Source organism: Myotis myotis, unplaced genomic scaffold, assembly GCF_014108235.1.
Source record: "Myotis myotis isolate mMyoMyo1 unplaced genomic scaffold, mMyoMyo1.p scaffold_m19_p_12, whole genome shotgun sequence".
In the NCBI taxonomy this organism is placed as follows: Eukaryota; Metazoa; Chordata; class Mammalia; order Chiroptera; family Vespertilionidae; genus Myotis; species Myotis myotis.
The window spans coordinates 55,245,952-55,261,337 of NW_023416316.1; the positions used below are offsets into that span (position 1 = coordinate 55,245,952).

The 15,386-nt window shown below is 44.8% G+C and overlaps 1 protein-coding gene and 1 long non-coding RNA gene across 17 annotated transcripts in view; one reads left to right on the forward strand and one right to left on the reverse strand.

Annotated features, from left to right (window-relative positions):
- Nucleotides 1-11,924, reverse strand: part of NFIB (nuclear factor I B) — a 226,534-nt gene extending 214,610 nt beyond the window's left edge. For 3 of the 16 annotated variants that reach the window (XR_004971315.1, XM_036331175.1, XM_036331176.1), the window contains exons 1-2: nt 11,324-11,909; nt 4,685-5,216 (exon numbers count right to left, since the gene is read on the reverse strand). Coding sequence is in view for 15 of the 16 variants with exons in the window: in XM_036331175.1 (XP_036187068.1) it covers nt 4,685-5,216; nt 11,324-11,353 (562 nt within the window). In the remaining variant the exon portion in view is untranslated. Of the gene's footprint in view, nt 1-2,639; nt 3,693-4,684; nt 5,217-11,323 lie in introns of those variants that run through there. The other 13 variants (XM_036331172.1, XM_036331167.1, XM_036331173.1 and 10 more) reach the window with 11 other exon arrangements.
- LOC118667550 overlaps nt 11,854-15,386 on the forward strand; it is a 49,788-nt gene continuing 46,255 nt past the window's right edge. The window contains exons 1-2 of the long non-coding RNA XR_004971316.1: nt 11,854-11,940; nt 15,138-15,254. This is a non-coding gene — a long non-coding RNA (uncharacterized LOC118667550). The remainder of the gene's footprint in view (nt 11,941-15,137; nt 15,255-15,386) is intronic.

Genomic DNA, 15,386 nt, shown 5'->3' on the forward strand with positions numbered 1-15,386 from the left:
AAGTCGTAGTTTTCAAAACTTCAACGTGTACTTTCATGAACATTTAACCATCAAACAAGGCAGTGGCCCTCTAACAGTGGATCGCAGTTTTCAGGGAGCCACGAGGCTAAGGCAAATGCCCCTCGGCCGGGAGCCATGAGGTTCCTGAACTCTCGCTAGCCTCCAAAACATGTTTAATACGAGTGCAAAGTACGGTCCAAAAATCAGTTAGGCTGACTTCCTTCAAACTCTAATCTGTTACACTCATGACAACAGCGACTACCTCCTGAGCTCTCTAAAGGTCTCGTGCGTTGCGACCTCTCTCTTTCCTCAGAACTCTGCACTGCCTCTGAGAAAGCCCAGTCCCACTGCCTCACCCCACCCGGCTTCCTTTCCCCTTCAGGCAGGGCCCAGCCTGGCAACGCCAGGCCTCCCATAGGCCAGACTTCCTTCTGTGCAGAGCTTTGGGTAGAACTGCTAATCCTTCTGATTAATTAACCAGAGAATGGCGGTTGACTAGAAAGCAATATTAATGCTAACTGTCTAGGAAACTTCAACCAAAATTATTTCAGCCTTTTGGTTGGCTTTCCTGGTGTGCAGAACTGTGCACTGAGAATTTGGCCAGGTTTTGATGCAGCACTGAAACATTCAGGGATGCCGGATTTATATCAGACCTTAAAAACACAGTTTCCTCCTTCAGGTTTACTCATATACATAGTTTTTTTTTTTAATCATTTACACTAACTGGAAAGAAAAGTGAGGTCCTCTCAACATGTTGGTATACATTTTGGGAGTGTGGGAGTGGAGGGTACGTAGTGATGTGACTGAAAGAAAGAGTCAGTCCTAATGAACACACCGCACACCACTCCATTTGGCTGGTCCTCCACACCCTCCTCCTAGCACAGCCCGAATCCTATAGGAAGCACACGTGTGTCTCTGGAAGGTGTGCTGTGCGAGGCTTGCCTGCTTTTTGTGTGTTGTTTTGCTTTGCTTTGCTTTCATACACGCAATAACAAAGACAATATGGGGAAGAGGTACCACCTGCCCAGGAATCATTGGACATCTTTAATATCTTTGGGAAAATGGAGGCCCCTTTAGAGCTTTCTTTCTTTCTTTTTTTTCTTTTTTTTTTTTTTTTTTTTGCCTTTAATCTGTCCCAATCTTAAAAAATTAAAAAAAAAACCCTAAAAGTAAAAAAAGAAAGAAAGGGTTTTACATTAGCTAAGGTTTGCTGCAGCAAACAAGCAAGCAGCTTTCATTCAGGGATTGTCAGAAACTTTCCAGTGTGCCCACTGCAATGCGGATGCCAACCAACGAATCAAAGGCATTCAGCAACTAGACAAAGAGGGTCTGATGCCAACCTCGGTGCCACTGGCAACCATTATTGGCATCAAGCACACTGTCTGCCTTTTTTTTTCCCCTCGCCTGGCACTTCACAAACAAAATGGCGGTTCTTGTAGCAACGAAACAGCCGAAGCGCAGCCCTCTGCATCAATAACGTCCAGTGATTTTATGGATTTAAACGCAGTTACTCCCAAATGATGTGTATATTTTAGGTAAAGTGGGAGGGGTTACATAATGTTATAAATGACTCTACTGAACATGACCCTTTGCTAATGTAGAGAAATAGAAAAAATGGGCTAAATTGCGGCCAACCAGTCTATATGCACAGAAGAAGCTGAATAACAAAGAGGTTGAGCTTTAAAGAAAATACTGCCTTGAGGCCATGTGATGCAAAAGTCTAATGAACTATATATCAAAAATGATTGTGAAATGCATAAATTTTCCCCAAAACCATATCAGATGCAGATGTAGCACTATAGCTTGTGTCAAAGCTATAGTAACTCTTTCCACATTTCAAAAAAAAAAAAAAAAAAAAAAGATGAGGCTTCTGGGCATGAAAAAAAAAAAGTGTGTGTGGGTTGAACCAAGAGAGAAAGAGGGAAAAAGAAAAGCATAGGAAGTTGGTCAACAATGGAACTTTATTATATGTTGGTCTTTATTTCATCCTGGAGAAGAGATGCAGTTTATGATCTTGTATAAATAACCAAGAGGACTATTGACATTTCTAGATCTGGAAATTGTCAATATATTGTAACATCACTCCACACTGCAATGCGGATGCCAACTAACAAATCACAGGCATCCTGAGCTAAACAAAGAGGGGCTGATGCCAATCCTGGTGCCAGTGGCAACCATCTTTGGCATTCTCCCTGTTCTCTCGTTTTCCTCCCAGTCGTTTAGAAGTGAGGCAAGAAAGAAAAAAAGGGGGAAAGGTAATGTTGTTGCTCATTCCATGGCAAACATCACATTTTTCTTTTCTGATTTTTCTTTCATGTTTTTCTTTGTACTTCTTTACCTGATATATAAAACAGACTTACGTGGGTTTTCTTGTACTTAGAGGAGAAATAAAAGGTCACTGTGGAAAACAGGCAGCCCTCACTGACTGCAGACTTATCTTTTAAGATGCCTTCATTAATCAACTGCAAAACGACATCATTAGCCTATATTTGCCCAAAAATAAAAAAAAAAAGTTTTGAAAAAGGGAAAACACAAAAGCATCCTGATGTGATTTTTTTTTTTTTCCAAAGAAAGAGCCAACAGATGTTAAGAAGAGATGATGTACTGGCAGGTAGGGGACACAAATTAGATGCACAGGGTAAAATAATGAAAGGTTTTTATGACGGAGCCTCGAAACAACAGCAAAATCAATGTTGGATCTGAAAATGTGGTCTCCAAGAGTTGCTTCAAGCTTTATGATTCTCATGACGGATGGTGCAATGCAGAAAGCATTTTGTGCGTTTTTCTTTCTTTCTTCAATCTATCTTCACAAATCTAAGGGGTATGTTCTTTATTGTCAGTTCATCAGCCCAGAGAACTGGCTGCCTGCCCTGGGAGTGGATGTCCATACGTGCACACCTCACAGACTAGTCTTCAAGCAAGTTAAAATGTGAGCAGCAGTCAAATGCTTGCAAATCTTCCCTACACTGCACTAAAAAGTTACATGACCCACTTTTAAAAACTTTACTCCTAGCCTTGACTTTCACAACACAGCTACAATATATTTACAGTCAAGCCAGCACGTACATACAACCCACCTTAAAATGTCACCTCCTAGACAGCTGCCAATCAAAGTAAGTGTCATGTGCTAATGACCTTTTATTTTAGGACACATAGGGTGAAAATATGTTTTTTCCCCCAACCATCATTACTTGGACTTTAATTCTTAAATGCATAGAAATAATAAATGTCGTTTCTTTTTTTTTAAAAAAAAAAGGCAGTATTTCCCAATGTATGATGTCCAGCACCATTATTTAAAATCAAACAAAAAAAAAGGTTAAATGACATGTAAACATATCTCTAAAATTGTATCAAGGAAAGATAAAGACAAAAAGCACATAGTAAGTTGCCTAGATTTATGAGGCAGAGTAATTTTGATGTTTTATCTTCTGGATGATAATAAAGTTCATACCACTGTATTAAGTCCCACATTTATTTGACAAATATCAGATAACCGTCTGCCTACCTGACTATCTATAGGCCATTTTCCCTACCGCCAGGCCAAGTTAGGAAATAACCCACCATGTGTAGCAGATCAAACTTCTGCCCACTTTTGGTATGCTGTTTTTCAAAATAATGTTTTACTATGGACTGTTACTCATACCAGGCCATCTATATCCTGACACATTGATTTGAAGAAAAGAAATTCTCACCTACTTAAGGAAAATATGTGAAGAAAAATAAAAATAGTAAGGAAACATATTTCATCGACTCAAAAAACACTCAGCAAAAATATCACCTATTTTTGAATTATTGAGGCAATATTTATATCACTCTCTTTATCAAGTATTTTTTTTAAAAAAAAAATAGGTATGGTGTGTGGTTTCTGCATTGTTTTTTAGATTTATTTTAAACCAGTGTAACTGGTCCACTTTCTTTTTTTGTTCTATCAGAAGAGCTGCAACTTTTCTCCTCGGTAAGTTTTATGAATTTACATTTAAGTAAACTAACAATATTAAGTGTTCCAAAGTCACTCTGGAAAAATATTATAACAAATTATTTAAACAACAACAGTCCACTTAACCTACCGAGAATATCATACAATCAAAAGTAGGTACTGATAGAAACATTTAAATGAAGTAAGTCTAGGTCTGCCATAAAATATACTCTCTGATACTGGCTATCTGAGCATTTTGTAATAGGAAACGTTAATTCTATTTTCAGTGCAATAGCACTAGATGCGTGCACTAGGTTCACCTCCCTCATTAGTTCTGAGGATAATACAAAGATTTTTTAAAGCGCGCTTCAACTATTCATAAATAAAGTTACATTTTCACTTTGAGAAAATATGGTGCAAGGAATGTAGCCTTAAGACAAAACGGCAAAGTGTAATAAACCATATTTTTCAGACTATTCTGTGTCTTTGAAAAAAGGTAGATTATTTCAAAGACATTTGCAAACGTATCTCTGTGTGGTCTTTCTTTAAATATCCACGCCTATCCAGGTATGAAAGCGCCGCGTCTATTTCCAGGGCTTGCACGGGGCAGTGGGCACCTGAGTGGAAGACAGCATGCCACTCTACCCAGAGGGGGTGAGGGGGGAGATCTAGGGGCCTCCAGGACCGTTCAACCCGAGCCAGACATCCCGGACATGGGACTTGTGGGCAGTGTTTGCGGTGCGAGAAGAAAGAACAATCTGCTCCTACCTTGCTCCTGCACGTAGTAGGCCAAAAACAAATCAAGCTCCTTAACTGACACTGTGATATGATGTGGCTGGACACAAAGTGCTGGGTTTGTGCAATGAGGGGATTTCATGAGCCGCTCTCCATCGGTACTTTCCAAGGGGATGCCTTTGAACAGGATCACCATGACTAGATCCAGACGCCAGACTTTGTCTGCCTGTCGCAGGCAGTCGATTCTCCTAATCTTACCCTTCTGGTCGGGATTGGATAAGACACAGCACGGGTGCTTCTTGCCAGTCACGGTGAGCACAAAGTCCTCTCGGTACTCCTGGCGGATATCTTTGCGCAGTTTGGCCAGGAGCCTGGACGCCCACTTCTGTTTGATTTCAGGCTTTTCACTGAGAAGCTCATCTTTGACTGCTCTTTCTTCATCCTTTGACATTCGCTTCTCGTGCTTTTTAAAGTACTTGCGTTTCCGAGCCTGCAGGTTGAACCAAGTATAGGCGATTGCACGGACATGCGGAAGAAGGGCCTCAATGAATGGGTGAAATTCATCCTGCGGGAGACAAGGAAAGAGAAAACATACATGGTCAGTTTCGCTTTAAAGGCTCAAATTAAATTAAATAAAATAATAAAGTAAAATAAAAATAAGACCACAGTGCATTCCCAATTCAGCACAAAAAGTTACGCATAAAAAATAATATTCTTTCCTTATTTAAAATGACCAAAACAGTAGAACGAGAAGAAAATCAAGTATGCCAAGCTGCCCCTTTTCTACCAAAATGCACAGGTTGATTCTCCCTCCTAAAAATAAAATAAGGTTTACATTTGTATTTCCACTCCGGCCCCATCCCCCTCATTCCCACCAGATATCCTGCATTCTGTAAAACGTAAGCAACCAAGGTGCTTGGCACATAATTCCATATTTAAATATTGGATTGACCAACTAACACTACACAGTACCATTTTACAAAGAACACAGTGAGATTTTTTTTTAACCGGAGCAGAGCTGTTCAGAAGGCAGGAGCCATGCCACAGTTCATTTCTCTCCTCTGTGGCACAGAAACACAAAGCATGTAGATGCTCAGTGCAATGCCACACAGTTCCCGCTTTCGGAGCATGCTCTCAGCAAGAGGCTGCTGGTGGCACAAAGAGCATGCGCCATTAAACTTGATCCATTTTCTTATCAAACGTCCAACATTCCAACACTGAAACAGCACCATTCCAAGAGTGGTAACTAGAGAAACCGGTATACAGTGAGGGAAAGTGGGCAAAGGACGCAGCCTGTGTATCAGTGTCCTGAACAGAGGTTTCCATACTTTGAGCAATGCATTCGCCCCCTCCACCACCAGGAGCCCCCACCACCACACACACACACACACACACACACACACACACACGCACACACACACACACACGCGCGCAACACACTCTTGCTCTCTCACAGACACGCAGACACTCTTGCATTTTTTAAAGAAAAGTTTGTAAAGCTTTAAACGAAAATTACACAAATGTTCTTGCGGCAGCTTTTTCTCTAGAATCTGAAGCCCCACAGCCTCAGTTAATTTGTTAACTGATCACATGAGTACAGCAATTATTCCTAACGCCTTTAAAAAAAATCAATCTGAGGTGAACAATGAAAAATGGCAACTTGGCACCAACTTTACATTCTTTGTGTCTCTGCATGTAGTGGCAGGGTGACACCAGGACTGCACGGCTGGTCACTCACTGCTTTTGTGGAATCAATATGATTCATTTGCTACGCTCACGAGCTCTCGGGCAGGATGGTGGGTGCCCCTATCATGTGCTTGCAAGTCTGCGCGAGTGCGTACAGATGGTTTACAAGCCTATCCTCCGAATTAAGTGGTTTTACCTTAGGCTCCTGCACTTTTCTTCCTGCCTGTTTCACCTAAGCCTTTTTCAAGGAAGGGAAGCACAAGGAGTGGAAGATAATCTTTACCTACAAATATTTCAAGTTGCTTTCCAAAGCAGTCCGTGTTTCCTTATTTCCTGCCATAGGTAAAACCTGTCTCACGAGCTCAGAAAAAGCCCTTCACATCTTGTGCACGCATACTGCATGCGTGCAATAAGCTGAGATGTGAAGCAAGCAAGAACTTCCACCGCGGCCACTTTCCTGGTCACGTTAACTCTATTGTCACTCCAGCCAGTCACGAAATAACTTTCTCTGACTGATCATCTCCCATGTTAGAATGTATACACTAGTGACGGTCACCCTGGACTATGCGGAATCAATTCTATTTAACCAGCAGACTGATGAATTCCATTAGGTTAAAGATGATAAAAGTACAACTAATGGCACTCTAACAAAGAAGGTGTCCCGAAAATCCCATGTAGTTAGGAATCCATTTTTTATGATGAGACGCAAAGTTTCAACGCTAAAGACTGCGGCATGTTAGCCGTTTGCAGTTCAGAAAAGGAAGAGGTGCATGTCCCATCCAATCAAGAACGCAGTTATCAAGGGTTTTAACATATTGTCATAAAACACTCCTACAGCAGGATACATATAAATCAAAATTTTATAACACTACAGAATACAGATGATTATATCACAGCATGAGGCATAACCAAATGCCATGGAGGAAATCATTAAACCGATCAGTAGTTTCCAGCAGAGATTCGAACAATTCAGTTACTATGCGAGCACATTAAACTAGGCCATGGAAAGAGTTAAACCACAATCTGTTCTTTGTGTGGGAAGGCAGCCCTGCTCACAGCAATCATAGCCCATGATAAGACCTCCCTATCTCCATACCCTTTCTGATGCCATGCTTTCAGCTTTCACTGCAACTACAAAAAGTTTGTTTATCCCCCTTTGAAACATATGCAATAGGAACCCTGCTCAAGGAAATGTGGGCTTAAACATGCTTTGGGAATTCACTTCCTATACATATAACCTGACTTTTAAACTATGATTTATTGATATGACTAAAAAACGTACATCTATACACTCATAAACTAAAAACTTGAGAATGTAAAGAGTACATGGAGGGCAGCTTTGTGTCACTCATTTTACCCTTTTCATGCTTTTAAAAATGCAGAATTATTTTAACAGATATTAAGCAACGCGGGAACTCTTAAGTACTTGCATCCTTAAGTACTATGTTCAGTGACATTTCGTTTTTCTTATAAAGACATCAAACATATTTTCGATTACATTTGTTTGCGTTTCAAATCATCTATCACGTAACAGATCTCAAAATTTTAATAAATTATTTTGAAACAATCAAACTGCAAGTTGAGGGTTGAATTTAGAATGTCTCAGTAACTGCACACAAAACAACGTTTTATGAAGTTGCCTTGAGTTTGTCACCGATGCTGCTAAGTAATGTTTTAAAAAATTGTTTTCATTATTGTTAAATAGGAAGAGCAAACTTTCACAGTCCACAAAGTTGCCCTAATATATTTCAGGGCTATACTATTATGAGGATTCCATTCAAGTGAAGCACTTACTGATAAAATATGTGCTCAAAAAAATGATGCTAAGTAGAGGTTTGCTATGTCACATATATTTCTGTATTAGCGTGCCTAAAATGTCATCTCCGAAGTGTGATTGTTTTCTAATGCTAAGTTGCAATATACTTTTCATAATTTTGAGTGGCATTAATATGAGGCACAGTAACTGTCTTCATCTCAAAAAAAGGTGATTAAGGTATTCAAACGTCCTAATTAATAGATTATCACAATAACACTTTAAACAATTATGAAAATTATTTTTTAAAGCAAGGCATCAAAGTGATCTAAGATCTAATGGCTCTATATTATCACCTTGCTCTTCCAGAATTTTTATTAAAATACACTGGGATTCAATAATGCTCTTTAAAACTTCTTTTAGTTTAACTAAATTGATAAAATAAATAACTAGTTACAAGTTTCAAATATAAAAGCAAACAGTCCTAATTCCACTAAAAATATTGATTTTTCTTCACAGCAACAAAGGTTTCCATGGAAAGAATGGAAAATTAGACCAATATAGTTGGTAATGAATAAATACTAGATGTTCTTGGAGTATTGCTATTTAACGATAAACCATTTAAAAATGCAACTACAGAACTTGAAAGACAATGAAAAAAAATCAATGCAAACATGCCAAGTGAAAGTTATATTATTAAGGATTTTACAGTCATTTTAGAAAAAGCAAATTCTATCTTATATATGATGGTTCTTAATTATCCTTTTATATCTGATTCACAGTGATGTATAAATACTGATTTATAAATACTGATTTATAGATCCACTGATACTTTTGCATAACATTCTGCTACATATCAACTTTAACGGTAGCTCTTTTTGAATTAAAATCCTTTCTAAAAATCTCGACATTTCAACAATTGAAACTTTATAAAGTTTTCAACCAATTGAGAATGTTTCTCTATTTTGTATTTTAAAATCCAAAAAAAGTGTTTTGCTACAATTGTAAGGCTCTTCCAATACAAAACCAAATTATTGATCTGATGGAAAAGCAACATAATTAAGGTGCCCCTACATTTACAACACCTTACCTTACCTATAAAGTCACATAGAGAGTATTAGTTAAGTGAGAATTCTAAAGCTATAATACCTGCTCTTGCATAGACTTTAAATCCCAAAATAGTTTTAATACATCAACATAGATTTACATTATTAAACAGTAGATAATATTAGTCACCATGAATTAGTGTTGGTGAGTATGTATTCTTGCTTACTAATGTGATAGCAGAATGATGATGCAGTATATGCTTCGAACAGTCCATATGTCTAGAAGCTGCAATTTTATTTTTAACTTACACAAGTTAAGGTAAAGTTAGTGAGTTTTCAATACATGTTTAGAGGAAAGAAAAAATGCAGTGTATGTAAATCACTAGCAATGTTTCTAAAAAGCCAATGCTGAAAACATAAATTAAAACAGAAAAGCAATCGTGTACAGGTGAGAATAAGTGAGTCAGTACTTTGCAAGTGTAAAGCTTATCTCAATTTGTTTTATTTGAATAATGCTTCAATAATGTAAAAATAATATCAAATGGCCATAGTTTACCAGAAAGCGAAAAAAAATTCCTGATGATGGGTAATATGAAACGTCACTTTTACAACTAAAGGAAATTCGTTTTACCTGACACAGTTCAATCATCGTATTTATTGGTCATTATTCTTAGCTTTTAAAGGACAAATAGCTCAGCAACTCATTTTTCCAGTTTTGTTAAATTAAAGTGCACGTTTACTTGCTGAAAATAGCCATATCTAAGTTAATCATACTCAGATGCCAAACAAAATATAAACAATAAAAAATGTGTCAGCCAAAAAGCTACAGGACTGTATCCAATCACTGAATAAGCCTTATCATTGTTTTCATCTTCATTCACAATTTATGAATGCCTCAGTCCTTTTGAATCACAATGGCTTCTAATTGTCATACAATTGAAATCTTAATCATTTGTCCCTTATAAAAATGCATCATCGTGATATTGGAATATTTTTAAATTGCAACACACCTAAGAGGAGGTGACCCTTCTTTAACTGTTTAGTCTTTACGCCAATGTCAAAGAAAATGGTTATAGATGACCAATCATGCTACATCCTCCTAAAAGCTAAAGTAAACTGCCCCACACCTACAGAGGTTTAAAATACTGCTTCAAATAACAACTCAGAGCTAAGATACTTAGTGAGTTCCTTAGCTGGTTAGTTAGCTGGGCAGCGATGAAAACCACCCCCAGGTAAGTCTATTCGGTCTGGTCACTTTTCCAATTGACCGTCTGGTTTAAAATTATACAATTTCTGCTCTTTCAAAAAGTATAAAGCCAGGATTTTATTTCATAACATTGTTCCTAAAGTCTTAGGACAATTTTCAACGTGCATATTTAAAAAAAAAAAAAGACTTTACTTTTTCCAGCATTACATTCTGCCATAGGAGCTACGCCTGAAAATCGTCAAATGAACAGGTCTGCACAAAATGAACGTGTTGTAAAAGTCCTTAACTTTCACCACGACCAGCTAACTGGTGTTAAGGTAAAGGCTACCTTTGTGGCGGGGTCACTGTAAACAGCCAAGTGCAGATCATGAAGGACCAGAGTTTCAGATCCCCAAAATTAAGCAAAGGAATGGATCCCCCCGACCACAACCTCCGCCTGGCTTCGTCGCCGGGCCACAGCCCGCAGCGAAGTCCAAAGGTGCCCACGAGGACTCCTGCTCGAGTCCCCTCGTCCAAGTTCACTGGTGGCTGATCAGGGCTTACTCCCTCCTAAAGCCCCTCTAAAGCCGAGGCTGCCGCAGGGCGCGCGAGCAAGAACCGGAGGGGTGGCGGGCACCTCGGGCAGAGGCGCCGCGCCGCAGCACGCACTCCGGGGGCCGCGCAGGGACTAGCTCTCGTGGGCCCGGGCCCTGCCCACCCTCGGCGGCCTCGCCCTGGCAGCACGCGGGCGCCCGCTCTCCGTGCCCGGAGCGCGGGGCTGAGCGCGAGCGGTGGCCGTGGGCTAGATAGAGGCCGCGCGCCGGCTCCCACGCCGCCCGGTAAATCCCGTCACAACTCCCTGCCACTTTTTCGAGGGACGGGGGTTTCAGAGGTTAAGTTTTTTAAAAAAGCCTTGAACTGTCTGCAGAGGAGAGCAACATAACAAAACAAAGGCATTTCGGGCTGGAGAGAAAGCCCCAAAGCGCGATCAAGACATGTACCTGAGTGAGACAGATGGGAGAATACATCATGACTTCGCCTTAAAAACGCACTTTCCAGGAGATGCCCAAGACAATCTTCGAGATGCCAGAATTTCATCTATTCATTTTACAGTCATCGGAGCCCCGCGATGAGATCAATCAGGACGGGGTCGCTGGATCGCCGCAACTTCGCAACAAACCCAGTCCTCCTTAAATAGCCAAAGATTCAAGTTCACTCGGCGTGCTAGATTTCCCGGGGTGAAATCCAATCTACACTTTTAGACCTTGCCGTCCGAGCGCGCCGGCCGTGCTCTCCCAGGCCGCCGCCGCCGCCGCTGCCGCTGCCGGTGCTGGTTGCTTTTCGCCTGGGTTTGGGGATTTGTTTTCTGCTTTGCAGTTGTTGTTGTTGTTGGGAGCTAGGAGGTGCGCGAAGGATCGGTGCGGGTTGGATTGGGGTAGTGGTTGGTGGTGAAATGCTTTTTTAAAAAAGGCGGGGTGGGGGGCGCAGGAAAGAGGGCGGGAGCAAGAGCAGAGAGAATGTGTCACCGCACTGGGAAAGTTCAAGGTTACAGCCCGGAGCCCTGCCGCAGGATTCCCGAGTGGCGATCGCAGGCGAAACTTTGCCGCGAGCCGACCATGTGTGTGCGCGAGAGGGAGCGTGAGCGAGTGCGCGCGGGTGGCGGGGCGCGCGCGGGAGAGGGCCGGGTGGGGGCGGGGTGGGGGTGGGGGAGAAGGGAGAGGCCGGGGTGAGGGAGGGGACGCGAGCACAGGTCTCCCGGGTGGAAGAGGCTCCTGACGCGCGGTCCCCTGGCTGCAGCCGCCGCCGCTCGCGCCGGCTTCTCCACGCCCGCCCGGCCGCCCACCTCGCCCCGCGTCTGACCCGGCCGAGGGAGGAGGCTGCCGCCGCCGCCGCTGCCCAGAGCCCAAGGGGATCGGAACGAGCTCCTGAAAAATCCCAAACGAGAAATCCCGCTCTCCCGCTCGGCTCCAAACTCCTCTCTTTTCTGCTCTGGGCTCTTTCTCCCCCCCCCTCCCTCTCTCGCTTTCTTTCCTTGCAAAACTTGGAAGTTGAAAAATTCACCGGTTCCACCCTCTGGACCCCGCTCGAGCTCTCTCCAAATCAGACTTAAGGATTGTTTTATTATTTAATTACACAATCATCGCTTTACTCCTCCTCCTGCAAACGCGCATTCCTTTTGCACCAGCCTCTCCACACCCCCGCCCCCACCTTCCTCCTCCTCCTCCAGCTTCTCTTTCCCTCCCTCCCTCCCTTCTCTTTTCTCTCTCTCCTATGTTCTCGTCTCTCTCTCTCTCTCTCTCTCTCTCTCTCTCTCTCTCTCTCTCTCCCTCCCTCCCTCCCTCCCTCCCTCCCTCCCTCATTTGTTTAAGGCTTCATACCAGTGCAACAAAACCATAGTTGTTTGGGGGGGGGTTGTGTTTTTGTGTTTTGGGGTTTTCTTTTTTTTTCCAAAATAGATCTTTCCGCCCTTTTGGTAAGTCCTGCACCCTCCCCACAACACCACACACACACACACACACACACACACACACACACACACACACACACGAAAAGCCGCCCTGGAAGAGCTTTCGGTGCTCGTTGCGGACTCTTTAAGCCGCGGGGACAGCCGAGTGGGAGAAACACTGAGCCGGTCTGGGCCCGAGAAAGGAACGAATGGAAAATTCCCTCACACCCCGGCCGCCCTGGGGCTCAGGCTGGGGCGCCGACTCTCACACCCCGGGCGGGCGCGGTCCGGCTCACCCGCCGGCGGAGGGGAGGAGGGGGAGGCGGGGGAGGCGGGGGCCTGAGCGAACTTGGGCTCAAGTAGTTGGGGCGCGCCGGCGCGTTAGGAGGCGGGGTCTGCCGGGGTCTCCCCCTCCGGGGCCCGCGCCCCAGGGCTGCCCCGCAGCAGCGGCGCTTCGCCGCGGCGGCCGCCCTCCCTGGGGTGCCCCCGTGCACGTGGCCCAGCTCGGAGAGGGAGGACCGGACCGAGCTGCCGCCAATGCCCGCTCCCTCCTCCTCCTCCTCCCCATCCCGCGGCCCGCTCCGCTCCCTTCCTCCTGCAGCTCCGCTGGCTCACTCCCAATCCCCACCCCCCACCCCCTAGGGCCCGGGGCGCCAGCGGAAAGCGGCTCCCTCCCCGCCGGGGTGCAGGCTGGGCGGGGCCGCGGCGCGCTCGGGCTGCGGGGCGGACGGGCGGGCGGGCGCGCGCGCGGGATGCGTGTGCCGCTACTGCCCTGCAGAGGCGGCCGCGCCCGCTCCGCTCGGGCGCCGAGGGCCCCGCCCCCACCCGGGCCGCCGGCCGCAGCCCCGGAGTGAATGAACTTGATTTTGGGTCTTCTGAGGGTGGAGGTTTGCTTTGCACCCTCTCTACCGCGGCACACACTCTCTGGCGCGCTCGCAGACTCACGCACGCCGCCCCCAAAATGCCTGTTTTCCGCAGAGGGTGGGTGGGAAGAGGTAGAAGCAAAGGCTGCCCAGACAATGGAGAGGAAAAGTGAGCGCGAAGAACTCCGCGTCTACCTAGCCGGGGGCTGCCGCGGAAGGTTGGGGCCCGGAGTGGGGTTCGACTGCCCCAGCCCCAGGAGCGACACCCCCACTTCCAACTGTGCTGTGGGGGTGTTCCGAGGCTCTCCCCTGACTCCCCGTTTCTCTTACCCTCTCTCCCTCCCTCTGGATTGTTTTTTCTCAACTTTCTCCTCTCCCGGTCTCACCCGCTTCTGCCCACGGTCCCCCCCTTCCCTCCCCGCCGCGGACCTGAGGCAACCAGTGACTTTTCCTTCCCCAAGTGGGAGTTATCCACATCAAGCATTTCACAACGACACATCAAGAAAAGTAGGCAGGTTCAAGTCAACCATGAAATGGTCACTTTTTAACCCCGTCCTGTCCTCATTAGGGAAATGCTCAAACACAGTCCGTTTTCAAAGAGCGCTCTTAATGAGGCGAGCTTGCCAAGTCTACCAGCTGCAGCCCCCGTCAACCAAGGGCCCGGAGAAGAAAGGCGCTGGGGGTGGGGAGTGGAGGCCGGGGAGAGGGGGCGGTGGATCTGGGAAGGCAGGTAACGTCGGGGAAATTTCGAGAACTAACCCCGCGTTAACCCTTTAGGGCACAGCCTCCTGCTCCCCCGAGGCAAAATCCTCCAGTCGGCGTTCTAACGACGTTAATTTCCTTTGTGTGGGCCTTTTCTTCTTTTTGAAAAGTCAGGATAAAGTTGACAGTCTTTACAGATCAAAGGCATGAGGTGACCGCGGGGGTTAATCCAAATAAATACTCATTTATCTCTCGGAAATTTTTAGGCAATCTCATTTTAAATGTTTAAAAAATTCCCCCAGCATCACTTCGTATTGTACATTACACTGCATCCCTTTCTCACCGACATGGGGGCGGGGGGGGGGGGGAGCAGGCAGGGAAGCTCTACTGATAATACCAGCTTTAACTACTAGAGTTTCCCTTTGAACAGATATTCAATTTAACCGGAGTTAATTTACCATAAAAGACATTCCCCATGGCATAAATGCACTCATGTCCTTGAACACACCTCTTTGAATGCCTGGACTCTTACAAAAGCCATTATTTTTCGGGGTCTCTTTAAAAAAAAATCAAGTGCCCGTCTCTCTCTTTCCCTCCCTTCTTCCCTCCCTCCTCACCACACCACCCCCAGTGAAATCCTGGCACCCAGAGAGCACTCCTTTCAGCCAGAGATCCAGCCGCTGTCCCCTGGCAAAAGAGGCCCAGTGCTGAGCCCTGGGCAAGTGTCTGCAGACATCGCCGCCCCTCCTCCCTGATGAGTTTCCCTTACCAACAGAAACCATTTCCTTTTGTCACCAAAACTAGGTTGCATCCAAAAGTTTCCCACAGGCTTAAAAAGGGAAAATGGACAACCGTTACACAGAAGAGCCCACAAAAGCTGCAGCAACACACAGAGGGGTAAAGGAGCAGCCACAGACACAGGTAAGACCCCAGAGAAGTGAAGACAGTCTGGGGCCTCCCGGGCCTATCCCTTAGGGGTTCAGATCTCTTCCAGGTGCTCCATGTCTGTAGGGCACTTAAGGCTGGATACAGTTTTGATGGGCACAGCGGATG